The 16,922-nt window shown below is 47.9% G+C and overlaps 1 protein-coding gene across 1 annotated transcript; it reads left to right on the forward strand.

Annotated features, from left to right (window-relative positions):
- The first annotated feature begins 5,923 nt into the window (after positions 1 to 5,923).
- Positions 5,924 to 9,238, forward strand: LOC149337183 (uncharacterized). Its single transcript, XM_089553370.1, has 8 exons — positions 5,924 to 6,285; positions 6,368 to 6,476; positions 8,278 to 8,334; positions 8,447 to 8,503; positions 8,616 to 8,672; positions 8,785 to 8,841; positions 8,954 to 9,010; positions 9,095 to 9,238. The coding sequence occupies exons 1-8, from the start codon at positions 5,927 to 5,929 to the stop codon at positions 9,116 to 9,118; spliced, it is 777 nt and encodes a 258-aa protein (XP_089409496.1). The 5' UTR covers positions 5,924 to 5,926; the 3' UTR covers positions 9,119 to 9,238.
- Positions 9,239 to 16,922: the final 7,684 nt, after the last annotated feature.

Below are 16,922 nucleotides of genomic sequence, written 5' to 3' on the forward strand. Positions count from 1 at the left end.
CTTTTTACGTAAATTTCCAATAATTGGCACTAAGTTCCAATGAGACATGCCGTAATTTTCTTCGAGAACCGCTTCAAGAACGGGGGCCGCGACCGACACAGTCCATTCATGTGGCAGTGTTGATAATTTTTAAACATGGCCTCCGTGATTGGGCTTCACCAGAGGTCCCAGGCTGGTTTAGCAAGCCTTGCAGTGACACCGGATCTCGAAGGCCATGGCTGGTCGAACATGCCTCTTTCACCTACTTAGATATGGCACCTATTTATTCATTTCGATACAATTAGAAAAAGATAATTTTCATGTACGTTTTTCATCACAGTCAAAGATAGAATACTGACATCGTTTTGCGTACCCCTTAGTGGAGACGGGTGCGGCTGCTTCCGACCGCTGCAGCTACAACATTCTAAAAGACAGTACACTACCGAACGGCCATCACTAATGCTTCGGTGTATTGCATGATTATACGTTTTTTAACATATTACCGTAAAATATTCCATTCATATTCGATTCGGTTTTTTCACTCTTCGAATCGTATTCAATTCTGTTTCTAACTTCAGCTTTGATATTTGATCCGTTAGCAAAGCAGCGCTTTCCCATTCTATTCGATTTCGGAATTGTCTTGCTTGCTCACCCCTATTCTGTTTCATGTGACAATGCTGCTGAACGAGCTAAGAAATCGGTTTGTTCTGATAGAGAGCGATCTAGAGCTGAATGCGGCTAACGGCAAGGCATGCAAGGCAGATTTGTTCACTCGCAATTTTTGGCTGTGTTGGCTCTGCACCAAAACTGCCTTTGTGCACGACCTCTCGAAGAAGGCAACCGTTGCTCGCTCTAAGCGGGACAGCGCATGTCGTCACACTACATACATACATGATGTAATATGATCATTAAAGTTTGGTTTGGTTTATGGGGTTTAACGTTCCAAAGCGACTCAGGCTATGAGGGACGCCGTAGTGGAGGGCTCCGGAATTTTCGACCACCTGGGGTTCCTTAACGTGCACTGACGTTGCACAGTACACGGGCGATTGAAGGATTGATTGAATTGAATTGAAGGATTGATCTAAACGTTATAGAACAAGTCAGAACTGGTTTTTCGCTGGCTAGGCTGGTTCTTCTGATTAAAGCAAGATACTCACCTGCGACGAACAGCTCAACGCGAGCCTCGGTGACAGTCACGGGAAAAGTTGCACTGTCGTCGTCATCGCGGTACGTGACGTTGCAAACGTAACTTCCTGTGTTGTTATGTTCCAGCCGGTTTAGCAGCAACGCTGGTGGGTCGCTGAGAAGCGAGAAGAATGCTCTACCCGACCATTACGGCTGCTTCCAGTGGGTGCCATCCACTAGTCCGGTGCTTCCAGCCAGCACCGGGGTGGAGGACGTAGATGGCGCCACGAGTGCGTAAGCTTTCTTCGCTTCCCGATGGACACTCGAATTCCGAGACGAGAGGTCTTCGTGTTTGCTCTGGTCAGTGGTGACAAATTGATACCAGACGGCCGAGAGAGCCCGCCGCGGCGCCATGTCGATGGGACAGGGTAGCGATGTATACTCGCCTTCCAGGACGTCGAGCCAAAGCAGCGTACCTGAAGACATGCCTATGGAAAGAAACACCTCGTAACTAAACACTGTTCTTTGATACGTGTAGAATGAGCTGATAACATAAAAGAGCTGCGGCAACTCGGGCATTAATTTTCCAAGAACATCATGATTTGAGCTAGTACTAGTTATCATTAAGATCCAAAACAGTATAGACTTGTGGAGACGAATCGTAGGCACCAGTCATCGTCGGGTCTCCACAAATATATTCGGCTGGACGCGCTCAGCCAGGCTGGAACGGAACAGCGCTGCGCCGGCCTTGCAGTTAAGCAGCCACGAAATCCAGTCTGCGCGTACTTGGCAGGCGTACTGGGACAGTCGTCGTCTTCTGCTGCCGGACCACGATGGCACGCTTCAGGCCCCCCCCCCCCCCCCCCCCCCCCCTCTAGCGATGAAGCCTTGAGCGAGGGGTGAATGGCGAAAAGCAGATACTCTTGGCGCAAATCGTACGCGACGAGGACTGGCACGGTCGGGAGGGAATGCAGCGGCACAGTTAGCGATGACGTCGGTGTCAAGATGAGCAGGTTTAAGGAGGTCAACTGAGATTGTGTCCTGCCGGCCATTGATGAGCAGGAGAAAGTGCTTAGGAGCACGCCGGAGCACTTGGTACGGACCATCGTATGGTGGCCGTAAGGGCGGGCGTACGGCGTCGTGGCGAACGAAGACGTGAGTGCACCGCTGAAGGTCGGAGGGGCCGTGGACACGACGGGAATACTGGCGCTGACGTGGTGGAACGACAATACTCATAACGCTACGTAGGCGGTAGGCGTAATCTGAGACGTCAGCAGGCGTGGGTGGTGAGGGCTCGAAGAATTCGCCAGGGACACGGAGAGTGGTACCAAACGTTAGCTCTGCTGCACAAGTAGAAGAGTCACTGCGAAGTGCAGTGCGGAGACCAAGCAGGACGAAGGGTAGGCGCTCAATCCATGGCGAAGGAAAAGCGGACGCCAGAAGTGAAGCTTTCAGCTGCCGGTGAAAACGCTCGATGACACCGTTGGAAATAGGGTGGTAGGAGGTTGTCTTGATGTGATTGACGCCGAGGAGCCGAGATAGGTTGGCAAATAAGGTGGAGTCAAATTGACGACCACGATCAGTCGTAATGGTGCAAGGGACACCGTATCGGCTGATCCACAGTGTGATGAGTGTTCTTGCGATCGACTCCGCCGTTATGTCCAGAAAGGGCATCGCTTCAGGCCATCTCGTGAACCTGTCAATGCAGGTTAACAGGTAGCGGTGGTTCCCGCAGGGAGGAAGGGGACCGACAATGTCGACGTGCAGATGGCTGAAGCGGGCGTCCGGGGACGGGAACGTGCCTAGCGGCGTCGCAGTGTGTCGACGCACTTTGCTTTTCTGACAGCTCAGGCACGCGCGCGACCAGCGGCGAACGTCGACGTTGATGCGAGGCCAGACGTAGCGAGCCGTGATAAGGCGCTGTGTTGCGCGAATGCCGGGATGGGCCAAAGAATGGAGGGCATCAAAGACGGTTCGTCGGTATGGTGGGGGCACGTAGGGGCGAGGGCGACCCCGGAGGACGACCCCAGAAATTTGGTGACTCCGGACTTCGCGTCTTCGTTCTCTGCTCCTGCCCTGCGCTTTGCATCAGCCGCTTCGCTTGGCCTACCACTGCCCGGAGCTCGAGACCCCGCCTACCTTCCATCTTGTAAGCCCTGGCCATGGATCCCTCCACTCCTATGCCGTCTCCGCCGCCTCGCACGCTGCCACCTCATGAGTCCGCGGTCTCCGCCCTCAAGCTCCCCGACTTCTGGTCATCGGACTCGGAACTTTGGTTCCTCACCATCGAGGCCTTGTTCCGCCGACACCGCATCACGTCCGGGTCACCAAATTTGTGGACACGAATCGTAGGCACCAGTGATCGTCGGGTCTCCACAAATATATTCGGCTGGACGCGCTCAGCCAGGCTGGAACGGAACAGCGCTGCGCCGGCCTTGCAGTTAAGCAGCCACGAAATCCATTCTGCGCGTACTTGGCAGGCGTACTGGGACAGTCGTCGTCTTCTGCTGCCGGACCACGATGGCACGCTACAGACTAAGCGTAGCTAAAGCCATTTATGATCACCCGGTGGTCACGAATGAAAACCGGTGGATGGTGCCGAAGGCCAAGAATGCCGAGAAGCGAAATCGGTTGCGATTTTGGCATCTGCGACTTGGCGATTTAGAGCACGTGATCCAGGCGTTGCGATGCGAAACGGTGGCGCTCTTCGTGGGGTATGCAATGAACATTAGCTTTAAGTGTGACGCATTGTTCGGCGAGGTGGTGCGTGATGTCAGAGAACAGAGGCGCAACTGAGACAGCATTAAAGCAGCGCACGAGTATTGTCCTTTCTTATGCTGTCTTAATTGTTCCGCTGTTTGCTTGCACTTTAAATGTGTCCATTCGCTAATGGAATCAGATGATGCAGGTTATAAATTATTCAAAACGAATTGAATATGTTCTCAACTTTTTACGTAAATTTCCAATAATTGGCACTAAGTTCCAATGAGACATGCCGTAATTTTCTTCGAGAACCGCTTCAAGAACGGGGGCCGCGACCGACACAGTCCATTCATGTGGCAGTGTTGATAATTTTTAAACATGGCCTCCGTGATTGGGCTTCACCAGAGGTCCCAGGCTGGTTTAGCAAGCCTTGCAGTGACACCGGATCTCGAAGGCCATGGCTGGTCGAACATGCCTCTTTCACCTACTTAGATATGGCACCTATTTATTCATTTCGATACAATTAGAAAAAGATAATTTTCATGTACGTTTTTCATCACAGTCAAAGATAGAATACTGACATCGTTTTGCGTACCCCTTAGTGGAGACGGGTGCGGCTGCTTCCGACCGCTGCAGCTACAACATTCTAAAAGACAGTACACTACCGAACGGCCATCACTAATGCTTCGGTGTATTGCATGATTATACGTTTTTTAACATATTACCGTAAAATATTCCATTCATATTCGATTCGGTTTTTTCACTCTTCGAATCGTATTCAATTCTGTTTCTAACTTCAGCTTTGATATTTGATCCGTTAGCAAAGCAGCGCTTTCCCATTCTATTCGATTTCGGAATTGTCTTGCTTGCTCACCCCTATTCTGTTTCATGTGACAATGCTGCTGAACTATTGAGAGCTTAAATTGTGCGAGAACTTCCTGAAACTGCCGATAAAGTTTAAGATTATTTCATTTGAAATGGCTTAAGAATAGCCTGCGTGAAAACGCCTCGGCCACCAATACGCAAGCATCAGACATTTCCCTTTTAGCAGTTCTCTGCGCCTATTTTACACATTGAGCGATCCCAGAGCGCAGCACAAAGATATCATCCCAAATCTCAGAATCTGTTCAACTAAACTTCAAATTTAGTGCAAGTAGGACTTGATTCTTATGGGAGAAATAACATCGCTTAAGTTCCAGACAAGAAATCTGGAGCATTTCGGTGCGATCACTATATCACTGCAAGGCAAAGGAGAGCAACATTATTTTGATCATAACACCGAGGAGAAAAATCCGATTCCTTTAAAAACTAATATAGAACACTTTGAATGAGGGAACCAACCAAAGGCGATTGTCTGATCAGAAAAGAACGATACATTATTCTGCCCGGTGAGCGCTATCCATATACCCCAAAACTTGCACCGAGGTAACGTTACCCACTATCTCTACACTTCTTAAAATTAGAGTGCTTCTGGACAGGAAACATTTAAAAAAGCGTTCGTCTCATAGGACACAAAGACAAATGAACATCACGGGCATCTTCATTTCCACAAAAACAAGTCGTGCGTTCCATTTAAAAATTTCTCTTTCCAACAGCGAACGCTAAAGGAATTATTTTAACCGAAGGCAGTGACTACAGTGAGGGGGCCCGTCACTTTAAAATCTAGACTACAGTGAGGGGGCCCGTCACTTTAAAATCTAGGCTACAGTGAGGGGGCCCGTCCCTTTAAGATCTAGGCTACAGTGAGGGGGCCCGTCACTTTAAAATCTAGGCTACAGTGAGGGGGAAATAATAAATTGTTTTAAATATGACGCTTAAGTTTGCTTGCAGTTACACGTAATTATATATTTTGTACAGAGGAAGACGCTTAGCAGACGGAGCAACAGAACCGATGCGCGGGGCGAGGCGAGAAGACGACGATCGGCAGCTGAGGCAGCAGAACCGACGCGCGGCGCGTGGTGGGAGCATCAACTGTTCTGCGACCGGACCTGTCCTTGCCCGCTCTAACCGGCCTTCACAATCAGTCATCTCTTGCCAATAAAGGCCGTTACAATTTTTATAATTTTGTTTGCTTCCTCCGTCACCTGGAGGCGCTGCCACCGCTAGCGATGCGTACGCCATGCGCCCGTGCGATGCAGACATCACGCACGTGTTTCACGCATCGCGCTACTCCCAGGTATTGTTCGGTTCGTGTGTGCATTGCGGCATGGAAAACCTCGCCGTTCTGCCGAATGGCCCGTTTGACGTGGGGGCTACGTTTTCGTCATTAGAAGACCTGCAGGCTGCCATCCACCAGTACGAAGACGATAACTGCGTCCAGTTTTGGGTGAATTCGTCGCGAACGATATCAGCAGCGAGAAAGAAAGGCTTGACAAGAGAGGTGGACCCGGCTCTCAAGTTTGCCGAGATTGAGTATGTTTGCACTAATGGTGGTCGGAAGTTCTCTTCCCGATCAACAGGTGCACGACCAAATCAAAAGTGAGTTTCTTGCCAAATGAGCTGTAAACGTAGACTTCGTTGACGCGTGACATTTTCTCGTTCGCAATTTCCCTTATTACAGGACGTCGAAGATCGGCTGCAAAGCCAGAATAAAGTTACTGGCCTCCCAGGACGGTCACGCCCTTCAAGTGAAAGCAGTTGAGACAGCGCACAACCATGTTGTCAGCAAGGTCAGTAGTGCGATATTGTACATTCTTGTATTGCCAGGGCATGTAACAAACGAACATAACTGGAACAATTTTAAGTGTTGTAGCACACCTGCAAAGTCGCAGGTGTGCTACGAAGTAAATTATGAAGTAAATAAGGGGCCTCAATTTGTACTGCTTTCATTACAGGGATGCTATGAGCAGCTGCCACGGCAGCGTAAACTAACCGGGCAGCTGCTCAATGACACAGAAAAAGTCCTTTCCCTTGGAGCAAACAAGAAGCTTCTGCAAAGTAGCCTGCGGAACAGTGGAAAGATTGTGCTCCTTCGTGATCTGCGTAATGTGCAGGCAGCAGCAGCCAACAAGGAAATTCGTGCAAGTGGAGCTCTGGAGTCTATAGCAGCTATTGCTAGGCAAGCTGGAGGCACCCTCGACATTTTGGCCAGGGAGGAAAACAACGAGCTCATTGGGCTGTTTTACCAGGATGAATACATGAGAAAAGCATTTCAAAACTACCCTGAAATAGTATTTGTGGATGCCATTCACAAAACTAATGACAGGCGGTTGCCACTCTACTTCCTCTGTGTGGAGGATTCAAATGGGCACACAGAGGTTGCCGGGTTCTTTCTGTGTGTGTCTGAAGACGAGGACACGGTGCGATCACTCTTCCACAGATTTGTTGTGAATTCTGGTAGTGAGAACATGGTCAGAACATCTGCAGTGATGTCTGACAAAGACTTCACTGAGAAAAAGGTACTTCGGGAAATATTCCCCAATGCAAATTTCTATATTTGCCTTTTTCACGTTCTCCGTACCTTTAGGAGAGAGATAACGCCACAGAAAATGTCTATAACACCAGCTCTTCGGAATGCAATCCTCGAAAAGCTACAGGCAATGTGCTATGCAAGGACGAATGAGCAGTATTCACAACTGCTGCAGAGCATTGAAGATATGGAATGCCCTTTGGTGATGGCGTATTTCCTGAAGAACTGGCACCCGGTCAGGCACGAGTGGGTGTCGGGAATGCAAGGGTCACTGACCTTAGGCAACAGGACAAACAATAGGGTGGAATCTATCAACCAGAAAGTAATGCAAGTTGTTTCAAAATACGAAAGTTTGCCCCGGCTTTTCAGTGATCTCATGGCACTGTAAACCAGCCTTCGTATTGAAAGGGACCAGCGTGCTGTTGAGTCTTTGTTGAAAGCACCTGCAATCCTAAACTTGTCTGAAGACGAGAGCAAGTTTGCACAGGTTGTCACACCATATTGCTTTAAGAGGGTGCGTGAACAACTGAGAGCATCTGAGAACATGAACGAGGTTTCCCCTTCAGTGTCAGCAAGTAGTGACTACTGCACATGCCCCACATATAGTGCTCTTCGAATTCCCTGCAAACATATGTTCCACATGCGAAGATTGGAAGGCCTGTCAGCATTTTCAATGTCTGGTATCGCTGAACGCTGGACAAAGGCATACTATGCTAAGACTTGCAGAGTTGCAGCACCGTCTGAAGATGCACCTGGGACTTCAACTGTCTATGGCGTGCAAAGCAGTCGAAGGCCAAAAATATTGTCAGAGATTCAGAAATACAGGAAATGCAGTGAAGCATTGCAGCAATTGGCATCACGGATTGCTGAGCAGCCAATGTCTAGGTTTGAAGCTTTGATGGCAGCTGTAAAGCAGTTCATCACAGCTGTAGAAAATGGGTCAGCAGTTGTCATTATTGAATGCCCAGAACAAGAAGAGGCATTAAGTTCAGTTCCCTCTAAATTAACCGAGCACGACACCCCTGCTGCAGCTCCTTCACTTTCAGCTCCTTTTCTTTCAGGTGGACAGCAGCAGCCACTGCCTCAAAGCAGTGCACGTGCAGCTCCTTCACTTGAGGGTAAGCCATTTGCATGCACCCTCATCTTTTTGTTAGTTCTACACAGTTTTACACGTGCTCATCCCCTCTCTAAGGGTTGCATGCAGTTGTACATGTGCCCATTTTCTTTCAGATGGACAGCAGCAGCCACCACCTGAAAGCAGCGCACATGCAGCTCCTTCACTTGAGGGTAAGCCATTTGCATGTACCCTCATCGTTTTGTTAGTTCTACACAGTTTTACACGTGCTCATCTCCTCTCTAAGGGTTGCATGCAGTTGTACATGTGCCCATTTTCTTTCAGGTGGTCAGCAGCAGCCACCGCCTCAAAGCAGCGCACGTGCAGCTCCTTCACTTGAGGGTAAGCCATTTGCATGCACCCTCATCTTTTTGTTAGTTCTACACAGTTTTAAACGTGCTCATCCCCTCTCTAAGGGTTGCATGCAGTTGTACATGTGCCCATTTTCTTTCAGGTGGACAGCAGCAGCCACCACCTGAAAGCAGCGCACGTGCAGCTTCTTCACTTGAGGGTAAGCCATTTGCATGCACCCTCATCTTTTTGTTAGTTCTACACAGTTTTACACGTGCTCATCCCCTCTCTAAGGGTTGCATGCAGTTGTACATGTGCCCATTTTCTTTCAGGTGGTCAGCAGCAGCCACCGCCTCAAAGCAGCGCACGTGCAGCTCCTTCACTTGAGGGTAAGCCATTTGCATGTACCCTCATCTTTTTGTTAGTTCTACACAGTTTTACACGTGCTCATATTTCTTCAGGTGCACTCGAAGATGTTATTCTGCCCACAAGAATAAAACATCGTGGCCGACCAAAGGGGAGAGGTCAGACAGTTGTTGGCCTTCCAAAGAACAGAAGGTGCCTGAGACCGACACCATTTATAATGAAGGCACCCCTTCAACGTGCGACGATGATGCTGCAGTGGTTTGTTGAAGTAGATGTAGCAGAAAAAGCTCTCAGTGGACACAAGATTGGTGAAGCAGACATTGAAGTTGTCCCTGAGAAAATTCCTTCAGCAGTTATGGATGACAGAATCGAGATTGATGAAATCCTTAACTATTTCACCAATGATGGCTGGGCTGCGCTCACTGCGACATTAACTCAGAAGCGCAATCTTGGTTTATGGACATGTAGTGCATGTCGGCAAAAGGTCTGTGATGATGCCATTGGTTGTGACGCGTGCTTGGGGTGGCTGCACTTTAAATGTGCATCTGTGACATCTGCACCTACAAATAAGGTGTGGTTTTGTCGAAACTGTTATGTCTGAAAGTTGTATGTGAAAATATGCGGGCATTTCCTGGACATATCTATGTAGCTCATATTTGTCGTATGATCAGTGCAACAGAATTTAATGGCTTAATTGTATTTCAAAGTTATTCTTTATTTCATACATAGCAGTGAACACTGTGACACCCTGAAGGGCAAAAATAAAAGTAAAAATAGCGTGCAGTTGGTATGAGACCATTTTTGTATCCATTTGTTAGCAAACCTTCTGCATCAGTCCTTTGGGAGTCTGCATCTGTCGTAAGCCAAGAAAAGCATAGCACAAATAGGACAGACTTAAAAAAACACAGCCGAGCAGGACTGTAACTGTAGCAAAATGCTAACAAAGTGACATTCTGGAGGAGATTTCTCGAGCAGCAGGCTTCTGCTAAACAGGTGAAACCATTTCAGACATGTAGAATATTCAGCGAGAGCAACCACTATTGACAAGCTGCTGATTCAAGATAATTCAGGTGCCAGGACTATTGGATCTGTTACTGATGATAGCGTTTGTAGTGGTGGTGACAAGGTTTGTAACGAGAGTTGTTACAGAATGCAAATAACCCCTCTTTGGTAGCATGCAAGTACTATTTGTGTAGTGTTTTCACTGCTTTCCCGGCGCCGGAGTGTTCTTTCAGCTACCAGTATTGTCTGAACCTGTATACTGTGCGTGCAAATATTGAAGTCCACAGGGCATCGATGGTGGGCGATACTAGTAGCTGTGTAGTACATGCAGGGGCAGTCATATTAATTAGAGCAAGCATTATGCATAGGCTAGCAAGGTGATGCAGCTTTCTTGTTAGCATTCATCTTGTGTGTAGTAGTTCCTCGCGTGCTATGGTCGCTTTTACTGTGCGTTATCATTGCTTGTCTGAACAGATTGTGCTTCATTTGTTTCAAGTCTTTTTCTTTCCAATTTGTCAAAACTGCGCATGCTGTCGTTGCTTGACTGTACAAATTGTGCATAATTGTGCTCCAATAATTTATTGGACCATGTCTTGTTACGACCAACTTGACACCATTGCTGTGCTGTTGTACTTGTTATGTGCCACTTATAAGAACGTCTGTGCTTTCGGCTTTAATGCGGTATGCTGCCACTTACACATATGCAAATCCAGTCCATGGAAATAAAAATTTGTTCCCCTGCCCTGAATTATGTGAAACTTTTTGTCGTGCATGTTTCTGTCAGATTGTATACAATCTTATGCGCTAAACCTATTTAGCTATGATGCAGGAAAGCCTGACTGTCAGTAAGTAGACTAAAATTGCATGTTCATTACAAACTTGCTCAAAGGATTCACAATGGTATGCATAGTCGTGGGAGATCACATCTGTCTAACTTGTCTATCTGCAGGCTGTTGCAATGCAGTCGCCCAAAAAGCACGAGTAGGTCTGAATCGCACCCAGTATCAAGACAAGTTGGCAGGAATTCTACAGGACAGTGTCTTCCAATACCATGACTGCACATAATGAAGTTCAGCCATTGGAAATGTAAAGCTGCCATTTACATCGCGTGGTTGGACACCGGCCTTCAGCTAGTTCACTTGCAACATGTCGAAGGCTAATCACTGCCTTCCTTGAAGCTGAGTAGCCACTGCAAAGGCCATGCTGATGAAACATATGCAGGACTAGTTCAGTTAAAGGAGGGGCTGCTTTCCTTGAAAAGCCATGGTGCAAAGGGGAATGTATGGATTACATACGTACCAGTGGAGGTACTAGTATTTTCTGCTGTGCATCCTTAAACAGTTCAAATTCATCCATAGTATAGTTACTCAGTTAATGATACACTCTATACACCCTCCGATATTATGCCTGTCTCATTTAATGAGCTGCCACTGCCCCAAGGAAGTGCCACACTTTGCAGCCGAACGCCTGGCTCGATCCCGAATTTAATTGCACCATGTGTGCTAACGCTGCATGGAGGCTTTAAACCCCACTCCCTTCTTCCTAAAGCAGGACGCTTCTTTCCTCATGTCTGGCAATTCTGTCTGAGCTATGACCTTGACGCCCATCGCAGTGGCGAGATGTCGGATTAGACAGAATGGTCATCGGCCAAAAAGCAATGAACTGGCAACGGCACAAACATCTCGGTAGAACAACGCCAAAATAAGACAATAAAATTACTATATAGTGCGCCAATTAGCGCAACGGCTACAAAGCAATCAGCGCTCATACAAAGATTTGGTTTTGTGGAGTTAACGTCCCAAAGCGATTCAGGCTACGAGAGACGCCGTAGTGGAGGGCTCCGGAATTTCGACCACCTGGGGTTCTTTAACGTGCCCCGACATCGCAGTACAATTCGCTTCCATCGAAATGCAACTGCCGCGGCCGGGTTCGAACCCGCGTATTTCGGGTCAGCAGCTGAGCGCCATAAACACTGAGCCACCGCGGCAGGCTCACGCAAAGAATAAGGCAAGGGGGACTGCGTTGAGCCGTTGACAACGTACAGTGCAAGCAGCGTCTCGCGTCACGGCAGTCGTTGGGTCCCCTCACTGTAGCGCAGATTTTAAAGTGACGGGCCCCCTCACTGTAGCCTAGATTTTAAAGTGACGGGCCCCCTCACTGTAGCCTAGATTTTAAAGTGACGGGCCCCCTCACTGTAGCCTAGATCTTAAAGTGACGGGCCCCCTCACTGTAGCCTACATTTTAAAGTGACGGGCCCCCTCACTGTAGCCTAGATCTTAAAGTGACGGGCCCCCTCACTGTAGCCTACATTTTAAAGTGACGGGCGCCCTCACTGTAGCCTAGATCTTAAAGTGACGGGCCCCCTCACTGTAGTCACTGCCTTAACCTAAATTAGTAGTTTCCTAGTGGTTAGCGTGAATCTAGAGTGCATATACACTCTTGAACAATACCTAACTTGTTACGGCAAACAAATGAAAAGTGGAACCAGGGGATATGATCGGCATTTTCTCCCAATATTCCTGATTTGTAACATTTCTTTGCTTAAAAACAATAAAAATACTGGGGATAAAATATGCTGTGAGCAATGAACAATTATTTAATACTGCGTGTTTCAGTTCAATACCTTCATGTTGGTCTTCCTCATTGCTGTTATTCCCAGTTGTCTTCGAAAGCAAAATCCCCGTGAAAATCACCAAGCATCGCACGAAAAGAGACTCCAGCAGAGTGGCTTTCAACTCCATCTCTTTGTAATGCACCAATAATTCGCTGCAGAAGTAATCCAAATAGTGACGCAGAGTGATATCCTCTAGCTTAAAACACTTGATTACAAACAAATATTGAAGCGCTCTTTGGACACAGAAGTAAATTTAGAGTTGAAACATGGACAGAGTTAACTCGCACGCGCACTGCCTTGAAGTACTCTAGCGGCGTGAGCGTCCGAAACGCGAATGGGGAAGCGAGCACACCGTAGGAAGGAACCACGGAAAGCGGAGCAATATAGGGAGCGTCCGAACGGTAAATGGGAAGCTACGAAGACGGCTCGTCAGCGCCATCTCTCGAGAACGCGCAGAAAGCCTTTGGAGACGCCATAACGCTCGCGCGCCGCCTTACCACGGTGTAAGAAAGCATATATCGATATGGAGGCATCTCGTAGGCAATGGATGGTCACTTCTTTGAGTGGGAGAGGAAGCCGTGGACATGAAAGAGAAATAATGGGAGGGGCATCCAACTTGTGTTGGCCCAGCATGCCATTGTTGTGCTAGATCTATGGGATGTAGTACGAAACGAGTCACATTAACCAATCTATGCACTGTGTAGGACACCACTTTTTTCGTCAGTAACCCTAAAACTTTGCTGCCTGAAAGCGCACGTCTTAGGAGGTAGCTTCAGAAGCACTAGACTTTCCGAATGTTAGCTTTCTGTGCATTCAGTTTTCAGCGCATGGTGAACATTAGCACATCATGGGCACGCGCGTGACCGGAGGGGGCTGGAACACCCCACTTGCACCACTGCCCAAACGAATGTTTGCATTATGCAGTTTAGGCCACATTGACACAATAATGTATATTGAATTCTTGATCTCGCTTTCCTCAGTGGTAGACGAAGGCTATGAATAATTCGTTACTTTAGCCTAAAAGGAAGGAAAAAAAAAGAGAACATCACAAAGACGCATGGCGGAGAGAAAGGCAGCACATGGGGAAGTGCAGGCATACACTGAGCTAGTGAGGTCAGCGTGGCATTATTCGCACGAGTTGAATATAATGCGGCGGGCTCGAGTCAGCGCTCCTGTCTTATTCATTGGTTGTGACATACCACGTCTTCACAAAACTATGTCTCTAAAGGATTAATTTCTTCAGATTTCAATGCCTCCCAAAGAGCGTTCACAAGAGGCGGCGCAATACAGCCTGAGATAACGCCAGCCGACTGAAGAGTTGCTGAAGTTCAGTTGAAGTGCGGCTGAGATCCGGAATTCATTATTGAGTAGAAAACCCTCTTTCTGAAAGACGCAAGATGTCTCAATCGCTCCGTTGGTATTGTGCGAACAAGAGCTCGCTCGAGTCTATTCGCACTCTGTCTCCAATCGCTGTCATATGGATAGATGCCTAGGCTTTCACGTAACGGACCTTAGCGGTATTAATAATCTCGAAGAAGGGTCGATGCTCCCGAACCTATTGACTTGAGTAACCGAAGTGACGTCAGCTACCGTCGCATGGGAAGGCATCAAACTTTGTTGAAGTGCATTCAAAGACTGCTCGGCCAAGGAAGATGCCTCGATTTAGCCAGCACTCTAAAGGACAAAGTGGGGAGCCTCATGATACAACAACCAATGGCGAGAGGAACGTCTCGCGAAAGACGCCGCCAAGCTGCTGAACGTTAACGACGGCGTGTTGCTACCTAAGCGTCAGTAGACGAAACTGCTTTCGCTACCTATATCCTGGCCTTGCTGAGCTAAGCCACTGCCAATTTTTGCGATGAGACAGCAGCTTTGGTCCACATGGTGTGGTTATGTTCGACTAAGTACGATAGCTCACGGACTCTCGCATCCTGGGAGGCTTTGCTTTGCAGTCCAGACCCTAACGTGCAGCAGGACATTATGGTGTCCCAAGGGATTCCGGCCGACGGCTAGGGGCGATGGGCGGAGATGGACTTCTCTCCTGGCGTTCATTGACTGATGTTTCAATAATGTTGCTGCTGTCGCTCTCCTTTTGCGAGCAACTTGCTGCTCTGGCAACCTCTGATCGATGACGTCACAAGGGCAGAGCCATACCATGGCCATACCCGCCCCGCGTCGTCTGCTGCGCGCTGTTTTCTGCACTAAGGAGCTTGCATGCACAAATTAGACGGTGGTCGCTTGAAAATCCCTTTTTTCAACTTAGGGAAATAAAATGCATTTTATGTGTTTTCGGAACCCTTCGGCATGGTACGCAAAGTGGACATATTCCTGGCGCCCGTCTTCTGATTGATGAGTAAACAGAAATCGACGGGCCACTACTGTATTATTTACACTTAAAAGCATGTTATTATTATGTCTTGGTAAGTGAAGTGCTCACTTGGTCAGTCGCTTGGTCAGTGAAGTGCTCCCGTATGTGAAAAGCGGCATGTGCCGTGAATGTTTTCGCCGATGTGCGCCGTGAATGGCGTGGCGGTGGCGTTCTCTCGCTGACTACGAAGTTCTTGCCCGCTATTTGTTGGCTCGATAATTAAAATGAAATTATCACAAGGTGGCACTAGATTTAAGCTTGCAGCATGAATGAGGAGAGAAAAGTGCCGGCTGCGACGGCTTCCTCGTTGTACGCATTCTTGAGTACGCGTGTGTTAGGGGAAAATTCATTCCAACTGGGATAGCAGAACCCTTTTGCAAAACCAAGCCGCTGGCAAAACCAAACGACACTCGAGTGTTTCACTGCCCGCACCAACGAACAGCTGCCGCCGGCTTCATTTTTCGCTGATGAGTCGCACGAACGATATTTGATATCAAGGGGTCGGTAAGTGTCAGTAAACCGCAGTAAAACAAGTCGGCTGAGATGGCGACGAAACCACAGCGCACATGTACGGCTATAAAAACATCGTACTACTTAAAATCAGGTGCAGGCATATGTGATGGCAAATCATGAACGCAAAAATGCTTCTCAGTCCCCACCAAAAAGCGCGAAATTTGAACTCTAAGCACGTATTATCGACACACACTATACCGGAAAACGCTGTACTCCTAAGCTTTACACAGTGAATCACTCAAGGAACAAGCATAACTGAATATCTGAACAGCATCGAAACGACCACCCAAACTAACTCTTCGTAAACACCTAAGCACCTTATGATTGCTTCATTCAACGCTTGATCACCAATCAGCCAGGAATAGCAAATCAACTCTTTAGCAAGGACTAACCTCTTCTGTATAGTCATCAAAATTTCTCGCCTCTTTCCTGTGTTCATAGTTCGAAAGCGCTAAAGCACTAACCTCGAACAAGTAGCGGTTAAGTTCTTCAAGTATAAGGCTAAAAAAGTTGTTAAATGTGCGTAACTTTTTAAGTAGTACTCTTTTGGACAAACTCGTTAGACACATACAAAATGTGTCTTTCACCTAATGCCGTTGCCGCATGTTGTACTTGTACCTGACCATTAGCGCAGCACTGTAACTTTGTGCGTAAACAAATTTTAACCAAATTCTCGCGATGGTTATCTGCATTCCAAAACAAAATACGCCATCAGAAAACATGCTCCCGCATGGGCCTACTGTTAACGACAGTCGTAACGAATGACATAGAGGTAAGTGGGGACATAAATTTAGCAATGTAATAAGTGCAAGCTATTTCATTTAGCTTTGTATCCGTAGCGAAAGAACGTTTTTAAGCATCAAAGCAAAAGTCCACTATCGCATACGCGCTCCCGCCTGCCACGCTTTTTTTTTAGAAGCTTCACTGTCCATACCAATAGGTTATAAAGGTGACTCATCGTATGGCCAAAAGCCTCAAATCATTTGCGTGAGGTTGTTTTCTATATAGAAGCGAAGAATGAGCCAAAAAGCTGGCGCGCTCAGTAGCGATGGCCAATACCTGCGGTCGACAAGCGCACCTCGCCTTCAAAGCGTGCCGTGTGCAGCGCGTGCACCAAGCAGGTGAGGAGAATCAAGGAGGAAACAGGAGCCGAGGAGGAGAGTGTCGTTACTTTGAGGACCAAGGGACTTTAGGTCGCCACACTGCAGCGCAACCCGCATCGCCGCGGTCCGCAAATGTACGACAACGCGAATATTAGAGACTTTTGGAATAGGGCGAGCCTATCTGTTAGGGACATAGGGAAATAGCGGGAGCGCCACAGCGCAGGCGCAGGAGAACCACACCCCTCTGGCTGTTATCCTGCTCCGCTATTTCCCTATGCCCCTAACCGATAGGGTCACCCTGTTCGAAAAGTTCCTGTTACGTGCGCGCGCTCCGC

The sequence above is a fragment of the Amblyomma mixtum genome, chromosome 7 (assembly GCF_055824585.1).
Source record: "Amblyomma mixtum isolate Tamu chromosome 7, ASM5582458v1, whole genome shotgun sequence".
Taxonomy (NCBI): domain Eukaryota; kingdom Metazoa; phylum Arthropoda; class Arachnida; order Ixodida; family Ixodidae; genus Amblyomma; species Amblyomma mixtum.